Here is a 19,916-nt window from a genome sequence, read left to right as displayed (position 1 = left end):
GTTAGGTAGTTGGTAGTAGGTAGGTGTAGTAGGTACCGTACCAAGTTCAAAATGACACCATTTGCATTCTGGATGAGATTAAAATTTTTAAAATTTCCTTCTTGATTAATTCGGTGAATTCCGTCTCAACTTCGGATATTTCCGGCCGTGAAAAACTATGCCCTACAGTAGTGTATATATGTTGCTTCTGGGACACTCTCATTTTCCCATTGACTTACATGTTAATTTTTCCCCTCCCTCATTGCCCCTAAACACCTCTATTTCTCTCACCCTGTTCTTTACGAACCTTCTAACCTTTTGACATGTTATCCTTATTCATTAGACCACTTAAACAATGGTCCTTCTGTGTGAACCTGTGATCCTTCTGACCTTATGGACCTTTTAACCTTTTACTCTTAATATCATCTGGTGAATCATCTTTGACCCACTCAAACAACGACCCTACAAATATTTGTTTATGCGTGGGAAATAATTTAATTCTCCTACAACTCTCCTCACCGTCTAATACATTAACAAAAAAGATGTTTGAGTTTGGTTCTTTCTCAAGATATTTTAACTGAGCTAAGATAAAATGGTAAACCTCCCTCAATGTTCTTGTTTGAGCGCCTCCAGTGCCACCCACTTTTTGGTAAGCTCCGCCCACTTTTTGGTAAACCACGCCCATTTTTACTAAGCCCCGCCCGCTTTTTGTTAAACCCCGCCCACTTTTGCTAAGCTCCGCCCACTTTTGGTAAGTCCCACCCACTTTATAAACTCTTCAGCATTGTATCATTTCCAGGTAATACATTACATCATTTTCAGGGAATTTCCATCACATCATTTCCAGTTAAGACACGCCCAGGTTTGCCCAGGGAATTTCCACAGGAAATGACACACACCCAGCCCTTCTTATAAAAGGCACCGACCACACAGGCTTTTTCAAACACGCTTTCTGCTTCACTTGAGAATGGACTACTATGCCGAAATGGAATGGGATAACTTTGCTATTCCTTGGAGTCCTACTACCTGTGTAGAACTCAACCTTCAGATTGATGAACTGGACTCGAACCTCTTATCAATGGAGGTAAGTTTGTTTATTTATTTATTTATTTATTTAATTTTTTTTTTTTTTTTTTTTTTAGATGAGACTCATGTAAGAGTTAACAAAGTTTATTTTAATATTCATAGAGCTTGATTTATACAAATAAAAATATTGTATTAAATTAATACATTGTTATTTTCTTTCACAGGAAATTGTATCTGAGATACGAAATGAAAATTCTGCTTTTAACACAACTTGGGATGAAGTTATTTTTTTGTTTGAAGACATTTTGAACAACCAAGACCCCCAGAACGAGTTCTACCTTGATGACCCAGCCAAAGAGTTATACCTTGGAGATCCACAAAATCCTGAAAAAGAGTTTTACCATGATGATACTTGTTGTGAGTTATCAAAACAAAACCCACTGAACAAGTTCTACCTTGATGAGCCAGAATACAAGTCATACATTGGAGACCCACAAATTTCTGAAAATTGGGAAAGGGGAGTTCTCCCTGATGGTCCGCAGTTATACTATGTGAGACACATCATAGAAACCCTAAAAAATTGGGCAAGGAGAGTTCTCCCTGATGGTCCGCAGTTATACTATGTGAGACACATCATAGAAACCCTAAAAAATTGGGAAAGGAGAGTTCTCCCTGATGGTCCGCAGTTATACTATGTGAGACACATCATAGAAACCATAAAAAATTGGGCAAGGAGAGTTCTCCCTGATGGTCCGCAGTTATACTATGTGAGACACATCATAGAAACCCTAAAAAATTGGGAAAGGAGAGTTCTCCCTGATGGTCCGCAGTTATACTATGTGAGACACATCATAGAAACCCTAAAAAATTGGGAAAGGGGAGTTCTCCCTGATGGTCCGCAGTTATACTATGTGAGACACATCATAGAAACCCTAAAAAATTGGGAAAGGGAAGTTTTCCCTGATGGTCCGCAGTTATACTATGTGAGACACATCATAGAAACCCTAAAAAATTGGGAAAGGGAAGTTTTCCCTGATGGTCCGCAGTTATACTATGTGAGACTTATCACGGAAACCCCCAATATTTCTGAAAATTGTGGTTCTACCTTGGGGACTTGGAAAGATGGTTATATTTTTGGAGACTCGGAATGGGGGTTTTGTTTTGATGACTCGGAATGTGATACCTATCTTGGAGGCTCAACAGGAATGTGGTTATACCTTGGGAACTTGGAAAGTTGGTTTTATTTTGGAGACTCTACCTGTGGGGTCCATCTTGGAGACTCTTTGGATTCTAAAGCAATGAACAATGTTCTTTGTTTAATGACGCTTGATTTAAGCAATATCAAGAAAGTTCGAGGAAGAAAATGCTGGAAAATTCTTTCTTCCCATTTCTACTTCTTCAAACTTGAAAGCCTTGAAAGACAGAATTGGAGGAAGAGGAAAAAAAAAAAATGAAATACATATTTTAAAAAAAGAAGAAAAAAAAGATTATGTTAGGGTTTGGGTGGGATTTTGAATGTGAGGGTTAGGGATGGGGTTGGGTTAGGGATGGGGTTGGGTTAGGGTTGGGATTTTGAATGTGAGGGTTGGGGTTGGGTTAGGGATGGGGTTGGGTTAGGGTTGGGATTTTGAATGTGAGGGTTAGGGTTGGGGTTGGGTTAGGGATGGGATTGGGTTAGGGTTGGGATTTTGAATGTGAGGGTTAGGGATGGGTTGGGGTTGGGTTAGGGATGGGGTTGGGTTAGGGATGGGGTTGGGTTAGGGATGGGGTTGGGTTAGGGATGGGGTTGGGTTAGGGATGGGGTTGGGTTAGGGATGGGGTTGGGTTAGGGATGGGGTTGGGTTTGGGATGGGGTTGGGTTAGGGATGGGTTTGGGTTAGGGATGGGGTTGGGTTAGGGATGGGGTTGGGTTAGGGTTTGTATATTATTATGACTCACTCACACATACACAAAAGTTAAGCCCCAACTGGAAAGTTGAGGGATTCTGTGTTTGGGGTTCACAGATTTAAAAACGTATCCCCATTATACACACACAAAAGTTAAGCCCCAACTGAAAAGTTGTGGGATTCTGTGTTTGGGGTTCACAGATTTAAAAACGTATCCCCATTATACACACACAAAAGTTAAGCCCCAACTGAAAAGTTGTGGGATTCTGTGTTTGGGGTTCACAGATTTAAAAACGTATCCCCATTATACACACACAAAAGTTAAGCCCCAACTAAAAAGTTGTGCGATTCTGTGTTTGGGGTTCACAGATTTAAAAACGTATCCCCATTATGCACACACAAAAGTTAAGCCCCAACTAAAAAGTTGTGTGATTCTGTGTTTGGGGTTCACAGATTTAAAAACGTATCCCCATTACATTTTATTTATTTATTTATTATTTTCAAGGGTATTATCTGCTTACTTGTGTTTTTTGTAATTCTTGTGAGTAAAATGAACCCAAGATTTCTTCTCCATTTAAATCATATAATTTGTAGGTCCAAGGGACTGTATCCATTACATCAATGATTTTAAATAATTCACGAGTCCATTTTTGTGGATAACCTTTCTCAAAATGACTTTTCCATTTGTATATTCTTACAATATCACCAACTTTAAACTTGGGCTTTCTCAAATTAATCTCCTTTTCATATTCTAATTTTGTAAATGTTTCCGATGGTTTTGATTTTGTTGATGAATGAACTGTATTATTGTAATTATCTACAATATCCTGAATTAAATACACCCATTTTTGAGAACCGAGTTGTGTGAATTTTTTATATAGTCTCTCTTTCAAAGTACGATTAAAACGCTCAATAACAACTGCTTTTCCTTCATTAAAGGTGCTGTATAATTTAATACCCTTCCCCTTAAGAAATTTCATGAATATTTTGTTATAGAACTCTGTTCCCTCATCAGTCCATAACTTCTTTGGTTTCCTTTTATCCCGATCAAATATTAGCTTAAAGGCTAACATTAAAGTATCACCCCTTTTATTTTTTAAAGGGACAACCCAGGCAAATCTACTCCTCAAATCAATAACGGTTAAAGCATACCTGTATCCCCTGTCATAATTCAATTCAATTAAATCAGCGGACCATATGTGGTCGGTGTATTTAGAATAAACCTTCCTTCTTTTAAACTTTGTGATTATAGGTTTGTGTAATTCTTCAGCCAAAAGCTCCTCAGTCTTGATGACATCATTAGAGCCTAATAGTTTTTTGAGGAATAACCAAGACCAAGTTTCAATTTAGCATTTATCAAATTTCTCACAATAAACCTATCAACTTTCTCTCTCAACGTTGGATTTTGTATCAAAGACAAATTATACAACATTTCGCTGTCGGCTTTATGTTTTTCAGTCAACGTAGTGGTTTTCCCATAAGCAATATCATGCTTCATACACACTTCGTCAACCCTATTTGTAGGTTTAGACCAAGGTTTAGGATTGTCAGCCTCATCTAATCTTTTATCCAAGTTTGTTCCTGGACCACAGAAAGAATACCCTGGAAGGTGTAATTCCCCTGGAATTCCAGTTGTTGTAAATTTACTTCCTGACAGAAACTTTTGTATGTCTCCTCCTCTTTTAGGAGAGATGAATTGGCACTTTTTAGAGCCACATACTTGACATATTCCTTTTTGATAAACTCTATTATTTTTAGCTTTAACATAAGAGATATTTTTAGATTTAGTTTTCTTTTTACATTTGAGACAATAACTCATATTTATTTATCAGAAAAATTCCGACAGAGTATCAAAACCTTTTTGGTTTTCAACATATACATTTCAATCTTTATTTTTAAAACATAAAGAATCCTAAGGAATGCCTTCACTCTCTCCTCCATTTATTTACAAATAAAAACTAACTAAAGTCAATGACACCAACATCATCAATCACATAATCTTTTCCTTCTTCTTCTTCTTCTTCACCACTTTCTCGTTTAAATCTCCTCCCTGAAATTGAAGACATTGACGTTGTTATTTTTGAAACCATTATCTTCATAAGAGTTGTTAATTCTTTAATTTCCTCTTCGGTGCGTTGAGATTGATTTATTTGCTGTAATACACTCAATCTTTTACGAATCTCACTGATTTCCATCTTTTTATATTTTTCCTCCCTCTCTCTTTGCTCCCTTTCCTCCCTCTCCTCCTTCTCCTTTTTCTCCCTCTCCTCCTCCTTTTTCTCCCTTTCCTCCTTCTCCTTTTTCTCTCTTTCCTCCTTCTCTTCTTTAACTCCTTCCTCATTTATCTTAGCAATTTTTTATATCAATATTTTCACAGCATTCATTCTTTCTTTATTTTCCTCTTCGGTGAGTTGAGATTGATCTTCTTGCTGTAATACATCCACTCTTTTTTGAATCGCTCTGATTTCCATCTCCCTCTCCTCCCTCTCTCTTTGTTCCCTCTCCTCCTTCTCTCTTTTCTCTCTTTCCTCCTTCTCTTCTTCAACTCCTTCCTCATCCCTTGCTACCCTTGAGTTTGAACCCCAAAGAATATTATACATATACTCATCTGGATTTTGAGATATTCTTGTATCTATAATTATTTTTCTCATAATAGGATACCAATAAGATTTGTTGATGATTTCTAAAAGAGTTTTATATTTCATAACTTTGAGAAGTTCATTTTTATTTAATATTTTAAACAAGTCTCTATTTGTGGGTTTAACAATATCAGTATAAGGCCAGTTTTTAATGACAAAATTCCCATGTATATGCTCCAAATCATAAGGTATGTAATACTGAGCACCCTTTTCTTGTAGGTATCCTTGAATACAAAAATTATAATTCTCTTGTAGTCTTCTTCCTGCCATTTATGTATCAGAAATATATGTGAGATTAATATTATGACAGGTAATACCACCCCATCTTCCCACTACCAAATTGGTTTGTATTCCTTGGCTTTCTATCCTTATCTCATGACCTTCCTTCTTTGTCATGCTAACCATCGCTATACTATCATATATTTTTCTTTTCTCAAAACCATGTATTTGTTGTTTATTAATTGTACTTCCACATAAATCCTTATCCTCACCAAGTGGATAATATTCTTCTTTACGAGACTGATTAAAATCATGTAGGTCTTCTATGTTTATTGAAAAAGACCAATTATACCCTAAATCAGGCATATCATACCCCCATTTATTAATTCGCATATTAACTATATGTCCTTCTTTATAAAATTCAATTGTAAGCAGGTAGTTAAATTCAATGAGGAAAGGTGTATGGTCAGTATAACCAGGTGTTGTGGTTGTAAATTTTACTTGTTTAACAAAACGTGCTGTTTTCTTTAAAAATATATATTGTGATAAATTACTTAATCTAATTAAGTCATTCGCATCTGTAGGGTTTGGATAATTGATTAATTTATAAGTATTCTTCATATTAATATTTTTACTTACACTATATTTTTGTCGTTCAGCCTGTGCCTTTGTATAATAATTTGATAAATCAATATCCTGAGAGGATTTTCCAAAGATAGAACCATCTTTTCCAACATGTCATTTATATTAGATTAAAAATGATATCACAAAAATTTTCATTATTGTTGAGTTGAAATAATACATATAAACATAATTGACCACAACATTTAGAATTAATTTCTTGAACTTGAAATGTTTGATAAACACCATTCTGTAAGAATTGTATTACTTCAACAGGTGGTGGCATACCATAACTATCAAAATAATATTTATCCTGACTATTATGAATACAAACCCAATGAGAACCATTCTGTGTGTCTAAATTCATAATAATATTCTTTGTATTCTTATTTATATGTATTAATTCATCTCTCATACAAATAACCACATTATCAATTTTTAGTGTTTTACAATACTTAGCTAGTTCTATATTTGACGTTGTATTCTTTCCAAATTGTTTAAACCATTTATCCATTTATTTATGAGAAAGATACAAGCCATTACCCCGTTTAGTTAGTTTAACACCCGCTTGAGCGATAGAGGAAAGCATATCTCCAACCAACAATCTAGCTTTATCAGGTAGACTTTCAAGTTTTTGAGCAAAATCTACAATTACACCACTTCCACTAATTTGTTTCTCCAACTCCTTGTTATGTCTTTCCAATTCTTTTTGAGCTTTTAGTTGTGCCTTCCTTTCGTTAGCAGTTTTTACCGCTGCTGAAATACCACCAGTCAATGCTCCCGCCGCACTTAAACCAGCAAATAAAGGAATTAGAAACGGGAGAAATCCTCCTCTTGACTCGTCTATTGAATATTTCTTTAACATAGGTTTCGTCATTTTAATTTTAAGAGATCCAACATCATTTAGTGTTTTTACTTGTGTGTGTGTGAGTAAAACATCAATTCTTACAGCTCCTTTTCTTTGAATTGTATTAACATTAATAATACAAGGCTTTTGATTTTGAATACAAGATGTTAATTTATTAAGATTGATTTGATTAACATATACCCCAACCATTTATTTATGAGAAAAAACCTATGTGATATTAATCATAACACCATTATCTGTATTAATCTGTAATTCTGTTTCCTCCAAAAGCAAACAATATGCATTAACCTCTTCACTCTCCCCTCTTTCAATGTATAGAGAAGTATCCACTCGATTAGACTTTATAGTTTCCTTTTGAGAACTCAGGTCAATTGCGTAGATTGTATAAAGTTTTTGAAACGCAACCATATCCAAAATAGGATCATTATTACCATTACTTTCACACACCTTTTGGTAGGACTTGTAGGCTTCCGCATAATCATTTTTTTCCCAATCAATTTCCAATCTATCTCGCGGATAAAATGTGCCATCAAGAGAAACCCGAAGTTGTTTCACCTTAGCATTATCACTCAGCGCATTATTCTTCTCAGTGCCTTCATCTCCATCTGGTTTCTTAAAAATGAGCCATAGGTATCGTGGCTTTCCTTGAAGAACACCTAAATTCCAAGTGTAGGTAGTGTGTTCCAGTTTAACGTGTTGACATCTTCTTTTAAGGTATGATACATTTAGTGGTTTCTTTGAGTTAAGTCTTCTATTTAACATCTCTTCCGTTTTAAGATTAGGAGTATATTCACTAATATACCAACACAAATCATTAATAACAAATTTATTATTATCACCAAAAGCATTTTGAGCCCCAAAAAGCAATCTATTTACATTATCATTCCTTTGTAGTTGAAATCTAATTTTAAGACCATACAAAACTTTGTCATAATCACAAAATCCAAATATACCTTTCAGAGGTACTGCTACGGTAAAACTATTCTCTGGTTTTGTGTCATCATTATACATTGCCTTCCTTTGACTATAACCGGGGTCAGCATTTGTTCCCGTTGACATATCAGGAATAAAACCTTCAACAGCTCCCTTACCCATTCTATCACTAAACGAATATAGTGTAAATTTCATCATTTCAGATGTAGCAGAGACATAATCAACCGCTTCAACCTCTTGTGTTCCAATATACAGGCGGACACTGTCAAACATTTTCCAGAAGAAATCATTTACGAGTGTAGCATTAGTATTATTCGCAGCCTTAGTGAATTTAAATTTACACAGCAAGAAACTATCAGCTATATTCAAGTAAGTTTGTTGATTATTTATTTCAAAACTTTTTGTTCCGTTTGAATTCCAGTTTGTTCCTGTTATAGCATTTACCTTAAAATAGTCTTCCTTTTTTGTGGAGTTTGAAATGATAATTGTATCATCCAAATCATAGATACTATCAATCGCTTCCATACTTGTATTTATATAGTACTAGGGCATGCCCGTACTATATCTATATCTAAAATTATATCCCCCCCTCTATTTACATGAAATGGTTTGGTCCATGAAATGTTTTGGTCCATTCGCAACGCCAAAGCGAACGGCGAACGCTTTACATGAAATGGTTTGGTCCATGAAATGTGTTGGTCCATTCGCAACGCCAAAGCGAACGGCAAACGGCTTGCGAGTACAGTGACAATCCCCCCCCCCCCCCCTCTATTTAGATGAAATGGTTTTTATTAGTTTTAAAACATAGTTTAACGCCAACATAGCGGCAACATAGTTTGCAAACGTGAAATAAATGAATACGCTCTCAAATGTGCCATCCGAGGCAGAGTGTGTTCGCCACGTTCGGCACACGCGATAGCTCGCTGCTCTCTGATTGGTTGAATCGTTTTTTGGACATAGCTCGGTAAGTAATTGTCCGATTAATATGAAACCTTGAAAAGGCACATCCTCGGGTCCCCAGCAATATACCTGGCGAGTTTAAAGTATATCGGACCCGTGGTTGTCGAGAAACAGCGGTCACAGACAAACAAACGTACAAACGTACAAACAAACAAACACACAGAGATTACTGGAATTATAGATAGATTAAAATCGTTGAAACCCTGACCCAAGTATTTTAATGATTTTTTGTCGTTCTTGTGAAGATAGTTGAGTTTTACCTTTTTTTATTTCTTTGATTGCTTGTAATTTATGAGACTCCTTTTGAGCATCTTTTATACTCTTTATAGCACCCGCAACGAAGCCCACGGCAGAAGCAGTTGAACCAATTAGGTCTTTATGTTTAAGGATGGTTGAACCAATACCCATTAGAGTATCAATTATCCCATCTCCTTTATTTCGAAATTGATGACCTACACCTCGTTGTCTCATAGGTTTATAGTATCCTTTACCCACATACCTTGTATAGTATGGTGAAAGGTACATGCCCTCCCCTGTAATTATTTTATATTTTCCCAACTCATGTTTTCTCACAATAACCATTATTTATTTATTGAAAAACTTCACGTAGGTGAATTCTGATGGATATAATTTCATCATTAAAGGATATCATACGATTATCTTGGTCGGTTATCCTAAAATTTACTCTGTATATGGTTTTTCCTGACACAGGTAAATAGACAAGATTTTTTGGTTCCATATTAAATTTATAACCAATCGGGGTTGAGTATGCACTGAATGAAAATATTGTATTTGTTCTTATTCCATCGTTATAAGCACCATCAATCAAATCACAATGAATTAATACTGAATTTATACCGGAGGATATTTGGATAACATTATCACTGTAAAACGTCCCGTTATTTTCAATCTTTTTTGAAGAGAAACCCAATAGCTCTCTAAACGAATTTTCAATCGTGAAATCAACTTTATAATTATTTTTAAGTTTAATAGTTGATTTTGAAGTGTGTTTTTGAATATCTATTACAATATTTTTTGGTTCATCACCTTTTTCTTTCATAAGGCGAGAGACTTCTGAAGATATTTGAGAAATCTCGTAAGCTCCAGGTGAAACGGTTATAGTTTTATATCCACTTCCTGGATTATAACTAAACTTGTTGTTTTTCTCTGTGATATTAAAAAGGGTATTGTAAGTTTCCATTGACAACAAAGATGCCTCATATGAGGTAAGGGGGTCAAGTTGTAGTGGGTAAGGGAATGAAGCTGTGTAATTGCTCGTTGTGAAATTAAAACTAAGAATTGTGCTTCTCATCTTATTTAATATCTAATAAAATATCTTTGTATTGACATTTATTAATTATTTTCATGTTCATCAACTGATCTAAAATGGCTGAGGATTCATTAAAACAATTGTTGTTTCCAGCCTTCTTACTACCTAACAACAATAATAGCCTATTAACTAATTGTGATGCGTCATTTGGAAGAAAACTAACACCCGAACCAAGCTTACTTAAAGCATCAATAATATGTTTCTCCTTCTCATTCTTCTTACTTTTACCAGCAACAGAAACTCCATAATCAAGTGCATTTAGCAACTCAATATATACCCTATCTTCCTCTCTTTCCATATCAAGTGGTTCCTCAAAATATTTTGAACCGCTGAATCCGGGGTTTGTTAGAAGAAACATTAATCTTGGAGTTAATTTAACATTTGGTTGAGTAGAACTCAAGAACATCAATTTATCATTAAATATCAATACCTTTTCTTCCACAAGATGAAACACTGCTGGTTCTTCTGTTGGAATGAGACCTGCTCTGGTTTTTGAATCTGCCAAATATTCATTGTTTTGAAGAGCTTCCACTACATAATTAGGGGGTTGATTTACCTCCTCAAGTTTCTGAAAAATAATTCTTCATCATTATATTCTAATTTTCCAAGTTCTTGTTTTGTTATCTGACTAAAATCTTTGAGCATTTGAAGTTTTTTTGGAGTAAATTCTACCGTGGGAACTGTAGGGTGTTGAGTTTTTAAAAGCGGTTTAAAAAATTTCTCTTGTTTTCTTTCAAAGGCTTCTTCACCAGTTAGTTTCTGTCTCCGTTTCTTCTTTATCTCTTCCTGTTGCTTTACAACTTTTGAAACCAACTCTTGATGTTCTTTAAACTTTCTTGCTCTTTCTTCGGTATTCATTTTCTGTATTTATTTATTGAAAAATATCATTTAATGAATTGTAAAGGTCAATGGGAAAATTTTCCTTTTCTTTGTCATTATAGTAAATGTGTTGAAATAAATCCTTTTCTTTAAATATTTCATCAAATTCTTTATTGGTATTAATACGAGTTGTTATTTCTTCTTCACTAATACTTGTATCTCTGCTTTTCATACGTTTGCGTTGAGTCTCCTCATCGATATCAAAACCGAATGATAAAATCTTAACTCCATCACCACACAATTTTTTTTTTTTTTTTTTTTTTTTTAACTAAACAAATTGTTTAATAATTTGTCTCATTCCTTCAGGATTAGTTTCTAAAATCCCAAGACCATTAGATTTTACTTTATTTAACTCACTCTTACAATGTGAATATTTTGTAGAACCAAGAGAGACCTCCTCAAATATTTGACCTTCGTTCCTCAATCGCATATGTTCCTCCATTGAAATGTAGTAATAATCTTTCCCTTCTACTTCTCCTGGTCGCTTTGCTCTGGTTGTAGTACTCACAAAACGAATCATAGGGTGTTTTTAAAAAAAACTTACAATCTTTTCATTTTTACTATTCAAGAGTTTAGATTTATGAAAGTTCTTTCCAGAAGCAGATTTACCCACAAGGTTAATAATAATTGTTGTCATTTATATATGTAATTATGTTTAAAATAAAAATACATCCTTTAATATCTCATCTTGTTTCACAACAATATATTTATATTTTTCAATCGTGTGTTTCATATAATTTTCAAATTCTTTTTTACTACATAACGTAGAGCAATTATCTCTCCAAAAATTATTTACATCTATTGAATTTAACTTAAATAAAATAAAAGTATTGGCATTGTTTCTTATTGAGCGTCGAGGGAGTTGAAAATATGATTGACTAAGATATATACAATTACAAGAAGAATGTCTCCCTCTTGTATAGTAGCTATCCATTACTGTTTGGTTTCTCTCATTAACACAATCATCAAAGATGATGAGGTTCTTTTTTGATTTATCTAAATCTTGAGGTGAAGGTATATCATCCGTATTATCACTGAGAATACAAGTTATGGGTTTTGGTTTCGATTTTGATTTCTGTGTATCACAAAATAATTGTATTATATCTTCAATATTATAATCATTTAGTTTGTTTTGAAGTTTAAATAAACCGATAATGTCTTCCTTTTTAAGACCTGCATTAAAACCCTGTGAGAGTAGTTGATACTCGGGTTGAAAACTTGACTTTGTAAAAATTATTAAATTATCATAATCTAAAAAATTAGGACCAAGGAGCATCTTTAAAAGTAAACAGGTTTTCCCACATCCGCTTGAACCAACTATTAGACATCTCAATGAATTTGGAATGTTTTTATGGTTATTAAATTTTATCTTATTTTCCCAAACGGGTAAAAAATCATTCATTTATATATTTGGAAAACAAGTCATCTAACTTTTTTTGAGCTATTTTAGAAACTCTATATTTTATCCTGAGTTCGGGTTTAATTTCAAAATAATTCATTATTTTATTTATAGAGTATCTTGTATTAACATTTCCATTAAAATTATTTTGAATAATAAATATCATTAAACCCTTATACATTTCCTCAATACAAATAGTCTCTTCCCTTGAAAGAAATGGTGTATTATCATCACAATACTTAACATTCATCTCTCTTAATAATCTTGTAAAGTAATTCATTTTTGGTTCTAATTTAAAAGAGTTATATATTTTTTTATTTTTTTTATTATCATTAATTAAAATTAAATCACAGAAAATACATTGTTTATATGAACCCTCATTATTAAGCCCTATTCTATCACAAGCCGGACAATTCTCTAATTTATCATATGGAGAGTCTGGAAATTCTAAATATCCTTCAGAACTTATCATATTTATATAGTAAATTTTTACTTAAACTAAACGCAAGTTTATTCATTAATAAATACAATGTTTCAAAGCACAAAAGACAAATTTCAATCAATCTCTACTTCGGTGGAAGATATAGAAAAATATGTCAAAGATGTTAAATTGAACAAAGATAAATATGGAAATTTTTGGGTAAAACCAGTTATGGAAAATAACATGAGCCCCTCTATTTCATTTAAAGGAAGAGCTCTAACTATACCTGGAAAGACATCCATTAAAGTAAATCTAACAAAAGTTTCTCCTCTACTCCTGGCAATTTATTCAAAGCTTGAAAAAGTGATTGACCACGATACTTTGAAAAAGAATGATAAGACCATCAACAATACTCGTGGAGAAATTTGTATTTACTTTAATAATCCAAAGGGTGTAGATCTAAGTAAAATGAATGATGTTAATATTTCTGGTGAAATGTCATTTCGTTCTATGATAGTTAGAGATTATTTAAAGATAACTTTTGATATTAAAAATGTAGAGATTGAATCCGTTAATGAAAGAAAGTATATTGGTATAGATGGAAAGGTTTTTTCTGCTAATTAAATATGAGTCATTACAGCAGTGAAGATTTTACTATTTCATTGAACTCGGACGATAGTGATGATAGTATTTCATTGAACTCGGACGATGGTGATGATAGTATTTCATTGAACACAGATGATAGTTATGATACTAATAGTTTGTGCTCAAATGATAGTTATGAGAGTAGCTTTATTGATGACTCTGAGTGAAAAAGTGTTTTAGTTTAAGCACAGCGATATATATAAAACGGAGCTGTAAAGCTCAAAAGTGTTTTATTTTAAGCACAGCGATATATATAAAACACCACGTTTTCTCACGCTATAAATATGGTTTATTGTGATACTTGCGAGAAGGAAGTAAAATATTATAAACAACATATTCTCACCGCAAAACATACATACAACATTCTTAACAAACTTTCCCCTCTTCCATCTAAAACAAAACATTGTAAGGTCTGTAAAACAACCATCCTCAAGAAGGGGTTTAAAGCCCATCTTAAAACTAACAAACACTTGTCAAAATTGTTTACTATTAAAAACTCTGATGGTGCATTCAAAGGACATATTAAAATAAGAGTCTTTAACTTCAAACCTCCTGAACCAGAGTCTATAGTTGATGCTGTAGAAATAGTTAAACCTGCTGTTCAAACGTTGATTGAAAAAACACTAAAAGAAATGAAACCACTTAAATTTTATATGGGAGTAAAATTAGAAATGACAAAGGACGAAGGAGTTATAGATACACCATACATGAGAACTGAGCCACACTTTATATCTTCATATCAAGATTTTAAAACATCAGGAGTCTATGATGAACTTATTAAACAAGAGCAAGATGTGGATAATTCAATCGTAGGAAGTGGATTCAATATAGGAAAAATTATTTACATAGACATTCATATTCTTAAATCAGATCCTCTAAAAGCTTCTTCTTACATTGATTTACCCAGTGTTATCAAAAATAGAAAAGCAGTTATCAATATCAAAAATAAAGACAATAAATGTTTTCTCTGGTCTATTCTAGCACACTTACATCCTCCACATTTTCATGATGAAAGAGTATCTCATTATAAAAAATATGAGAATACATTAAATACGAAAGATCTAAAGTTTCCGATGACTTTAAATGATATTCCTAAATTTGAAAAGTTGAATAATTTATCAGTTAATGTTTATGGTCTAACAGAAACAAACAACATTCAGGTTTTAAAGCTTTCTGACAATTGTAAACAAACTCATATTAATCTTCTATATTTTAATTCAGACGAAAATTCACATTATACATACATCAAAGATATTACAAAATTAATAAAACCACAAGTATGTAAAAGAACAAATAAAATATATATTTGTATGCGTTGTCTTAACTTCTTCCATACACAAGAAAGATTAGATAAACATTCAAATTATTGTGGTGAACATAAATCAACGGTAATCAACATGCCTAAAAAAGACTCAAAGATCACATTCAAAGATGAAAAGAAAACAATAAAACATCCATTTGTTATATATGCTGATTTTGAAAGTATTTTAGAAAAAATTGATACTGCTTCTCCAGATCCAAAAGAATCATACACAAATAAATATCAAAAACATACTCCTTGTGGTTTTTGTTATTATATCAAATCATCCGTTGGTGATAAATATAACAAGTTAGAGATGTATAGAGGCTCAAATACCCCAGAGGAGTTTGTGAAACGACTAGAAAAAGACTGTGTTCGATTAACCAAGATAATGAGAGAAACCAATAAACCAATGTCCTTAACAAGTAAAGAAAAAAGGGAATTTATAAAAAACAATGTCTGTCATATTTGTGAGGAGAAAATTGGTAAAGGTCGAAAGGTTAGAGACCATTGTCATCTCACTGGTAAATATAGAGGTCCGGCTCATCAAAGTTGTAATATTAATTATCAACTCCCCTCTTTCATTCCTGTCTTTCTTCATAACAACGCTCATTATGATACACATCTATTTATCAAGGAACTCTCAAAGACTTCTGGAAGTATCTCAGCAATTCCAAACACGGATCAGAAATACATTTCATTCACAAAAACAATTCACACATCTCCTATTACTCATATCAGATTTCTTGATACATTTAAATTCATGGCAAGTCCATTGGCTAACTTGGTTCAAAATCTAAAAGAGTTTCCATGTCTTTCAGAGTATTTTTTAGATAAAGATTTTCTAACACAAAAGGGAATTTACCCCTATATGGACTCATTTGAGAGATTCAATGAAACACAACTTCCTTTAAAAGAAAATTTCTATAACAAATTAAATAATAGTCATATATCTGATAAAGATTATGTACACGCACAAAATGTTTGGAAAAAATATAACATTAAGAATCTTGGTGAGTATCACGATTTGTACCTCAAAACTGATGTGCTTTTGTTGGCTGATGTGTTTGAGGCTTTCAGAACAATCTGTCATTCTGGATATGGATTGGATCCTGCTCACTATTACACTGCTCCTGGATTGGCTTGGAGCGCGATGTTAAAAATGACAAAACAAGATTTGGATTTGATAACCGATGTTGATATGCTTTTGATGATTGAAAAGGCAAAGAGAGGAGGAATTTCACAAGTCTGTTCAAAGAGATATGCTAAAGCAAATAACAAGTACATTCCAAATTATGATCCATCGGTAGAGAGCTCCTACTTGATGTATTATGATGCGAACAACCTGTATGGCTGGGCAATGTCTCAGGCTCTTCCTTATGGAAAACTTAGATGGGTAAAGGAAAAAGATTACAAAAAGGTTTTACAAGATGTATGTATCTCTACACAAAAAGAATTGGATGATTCAAAGGTTGGTTATTATTTTGAGGTCGATTTGAAATATCCAGAGGAACTTCATAACCTACACAAAGATCTCCCATTTGCTTGTGAAAAGGAAAGTCCAAAGAAGGAGTGGTTAAGTGATTATCAACAATCATTTAATATAGGTGAATCAACAGAAAAATTACTTACTACATTATATAACAAGAAAAATTATGTTCTACACCAAAGAAATTTGCGACAATATTTATCAAAAGGTCTAAGAGTAGAGAAGATCCATAGGGTTCTAAAGTTCAATCAAAGTCATTGGTTGAAGGGGTACATTGATTTTAATACACAAAGAAGAACAGAGTCAAAAACAGATTTTGAGAAAGACTTTTATAAATTGATGAATAATGCGGTCTTTGGTAAGACCATGGAGAATGTGAGGAAAAGACAAAATATCAGACTATCAACATCTTGGGAACAAGCATCAAAATTAATTAATAGACCGAGTTTTACTAGAGCTGAGGTCTTTACTGAGAACTTTTGTGCGATCCATTTGATTAAAGAGAGTATTGAAATGAACAAACCTATTTATATTGGAACATCAATTCTTGATTTATCAAAGTCATTAATGTATGATTACTTTTATAATAACTTGAGGAAGAAATATCAAAATGATGTTAATCTACTTTATATGGATACAGATAGTTTTATTTTGCAAATTAATACTGATGATGTTTATTCAGACATGAAAAAGGACATTAATATCTATGACACTAGTAATTACAGTCCAGAGAGTGAGTTGTTCTCTTCTAAAAATAAAAAGGTGATTGGAAAGTTTAAGGATGAATTAGGAGGAAATGTCATGAGTGAATTTGTGGGATTGAGGTCTAAGGCTTATGCTTATAAATACATTGTGAATAACGTTGAAAAAACTGATAAGAAGTTAAAAGGCATAAAGAAAAATGTCATTAAAGAAACAATAAACTTTAAGGATTATTATAACTGTTTAACAACAAAGAAAGAAGAGTTTAGAAAGATTAATGGAATAAGAAGTTATAAACATAAATTATATTCAGAAGAGGTGAATAAGAAAGCATTGGGGGCTTTTGATGATAAGAGGTTTATTTTAGAAAATGGAATTGATAGTCTCCCTTATGGTTATATAAGTATATAAGTGATAAGTTAAAAAGGGGGGTTAGGGATTTTAACGGGCTACCGCCGCCTTTTTACTATTATATAAATGATAGAACCAAGTACCAACCAGACTAAAGAGTGGAGGTGTAATCAACCTTGGTATATAAATGGTAAACATAACGAATGTGAAAAATATCAAATAGGTATAATTGAAAAGACAACTGGTAAAAAAATTTACAAAACAAATAAGAGAATTAATTTAAATACCGGTGAATTGGGTAAAAAAGATGGAAATATTTTTGAGTGGACGGAAAACTTTGATGGTTGCCAGGAAAATATATACTTTAATTTAAAAATGGTATGTGGCACTGGAGGCGCTCAAACAAGAACATTGAGGGAGGTTTACCATTTTATCTTAGCTCAGTTAAAATATCTTGAGAAAGAACCAAACTCAAACATATTTTTTGTTAATGTATTAGACGGTGAGGAGAGTTGTAGGAGAATTAAATTATTTCCCACGCATAAACAAATATTTGTAGGGTCGTTGTTTGAGTGGGCCAAAGATGATTCACCAGATGATATTAAGAGTAAAAGGTTAAAAGGTCCATAAGGTCAGAAGGATCACAGGTTCACACAGAAGGACCATTGTTTAAGTGGTCTAATGAATAAGGATAACATGTCAAAAGGTTAGAAGGTTCGTAAAGAACAGGGTGAGAGAAATAGAGGTGTTTAGGGGCAATGAGGGAGGGGAAAAATTAACATGTAAGTCAATGGGAAAATGAGAGTGTCCCAGAAGCAACATATATACACTACTCCCTACGGCCGCGAGATTTCTAAAAAATAATTCTTCGTCAATTTTAGAATATTTGACGCTGTTTTCAGCCTCCGCAACGCGGTACCGGTAATAAGCTTTTTAAAAATATTTTTTCAAATGCTCGAATCTCATTGGTTCCGGTGTTTGGTGACGATTTTCGTTGAAGATAACCAGGGCCCGTGCGGTCCCGGGGAACGAGGTTGATCTTAAAGTATTTTAATTACAAATTAGAGGTGCATAAGATTGTGAATCAAAAAAGACGGATGAAACAAACTCCTATTGAACTTTTTCTCAATTTTTTTATGCATACTTCCGCATCCGCAAGATGGCGGCCTCCATCGAGCGATTTGATTTTTGAAATATTTTTTCAAATGCTCGAATCTCATTGGTTCCGGTGTTTAGTGACGATTTTTGTTGAAGATAACCAGGGCCCATGCGGGCCCGGGGAACGAGGTTGGTCTTAAAGTATTTTAATTACAAATTAGAGGTGCAAAAGAATGTGAGTCAAAAAAAGATGGGTGAAACTGAAACAAACTCCTATTGAACTTTTTCGCAATTTTTTATGTATACTTCCGCATCCGCAAGATGGCGGCCTCCATTGAGTGATTTGGTGCGTCAAAGCTTCGAATTCTCAAAGGATCCAGCAAAATCTGGCTTTTCAACATAATACGTACGCATTCATTCACAACACCGGCTTCGCCGGCTATTAATACTGTAGTATTAATTTGTGATTGGAATGATGGATAATGCTGTTTGGAATGAAAATATAGGGATATTGAGTTTAAAGCAGAACGAGGAAATGACATAAGGGTGACATTCATGACATGACATTCACGGATTCCCCATTTGCAGTTTTGACATTGGCTGGATATAGCAACATTCAGACTGGGTACGTTTTTTTTCGCCAGGTCCTTCACGAACCTGGTGTCAATGCCTGATGTTCGATTAAAGTTGGCACAGGAGTGTGGTGTTTATTGAATTTTTTAAAATACTTACATTATTTGCTAAATGGTATGCCCACCAACCAGGTCATACAAGCCCCGCTAAGCCTTTGTTAGACTATCGGTCTTATTTTGCTTTGCTTTAATATGTGAATTTACAATTTCGTTTTTCTCACACATTTCCTACACCTAAAATCATGTTTGCTTCTGAACACCCTAGGTTTCCCAGGCAGTGATGGCCTGGATGTCAGGAGTATTTTTCAAGGAAATCTGCCAGAGACTGAAGGGGGACGTTTGTCCCAAAAAGCTCACTCTCAACAACTCCCCACAACGTGAGCTGTGCAGAATTGTTTTTTCAGTTCTTTTCCTGGTAATTATCCCGTCTTCCGTGCAGCAGGAGACCGGGTTTTACAATCATTTATATGTGTATGTGCATATGTATCTGTGTGTTTCTGTGTGTGTGTGTTTGTGACGATAACTTTTTACCATTTGAG

General features: G+C 33.6%; 1 protein-coding gene across 1 annotated transcript in view; it reads left to right on the top strand.

The window, feature by feature from the left end:
- The window catches only part of CCDC13 (coiled-coil domain containing 13), a 113,859-nt gene that overhangs the window by 86,246 nt on the left and 7,697 nt on the right, over window positions 1–19,916 (top strand). The window contains exon 10 of the mRNA XM_068118130.2: window positions 19,643–19,754. Coding sequence (XP_067974231.2) covers window positions 19,643–19,754 — 112 coding nt within the window. The remainder of the gene's footprint in view (window positions 1–19,642; window positions 19,755–19,916) is intronic.

This window comes from Myxine glutinosa, chromosome 1 (assembly GCF_964187855.1).
Source record: "Myxine glutinosa chromosome 1, kmMyxGlut1.1, whole genome shotgun sequence".
NCBI lineage: Eukaryota > Metazoa > Chordata > Myxini > Myxiniformes > Myxinidae > Myxine > Myxine glutinosa.
The sequence above is the reverse complement of the archived record's forward strand: the minus strand, read 5'-3'. Positions and strand labels throughout refer to the sequence as shown.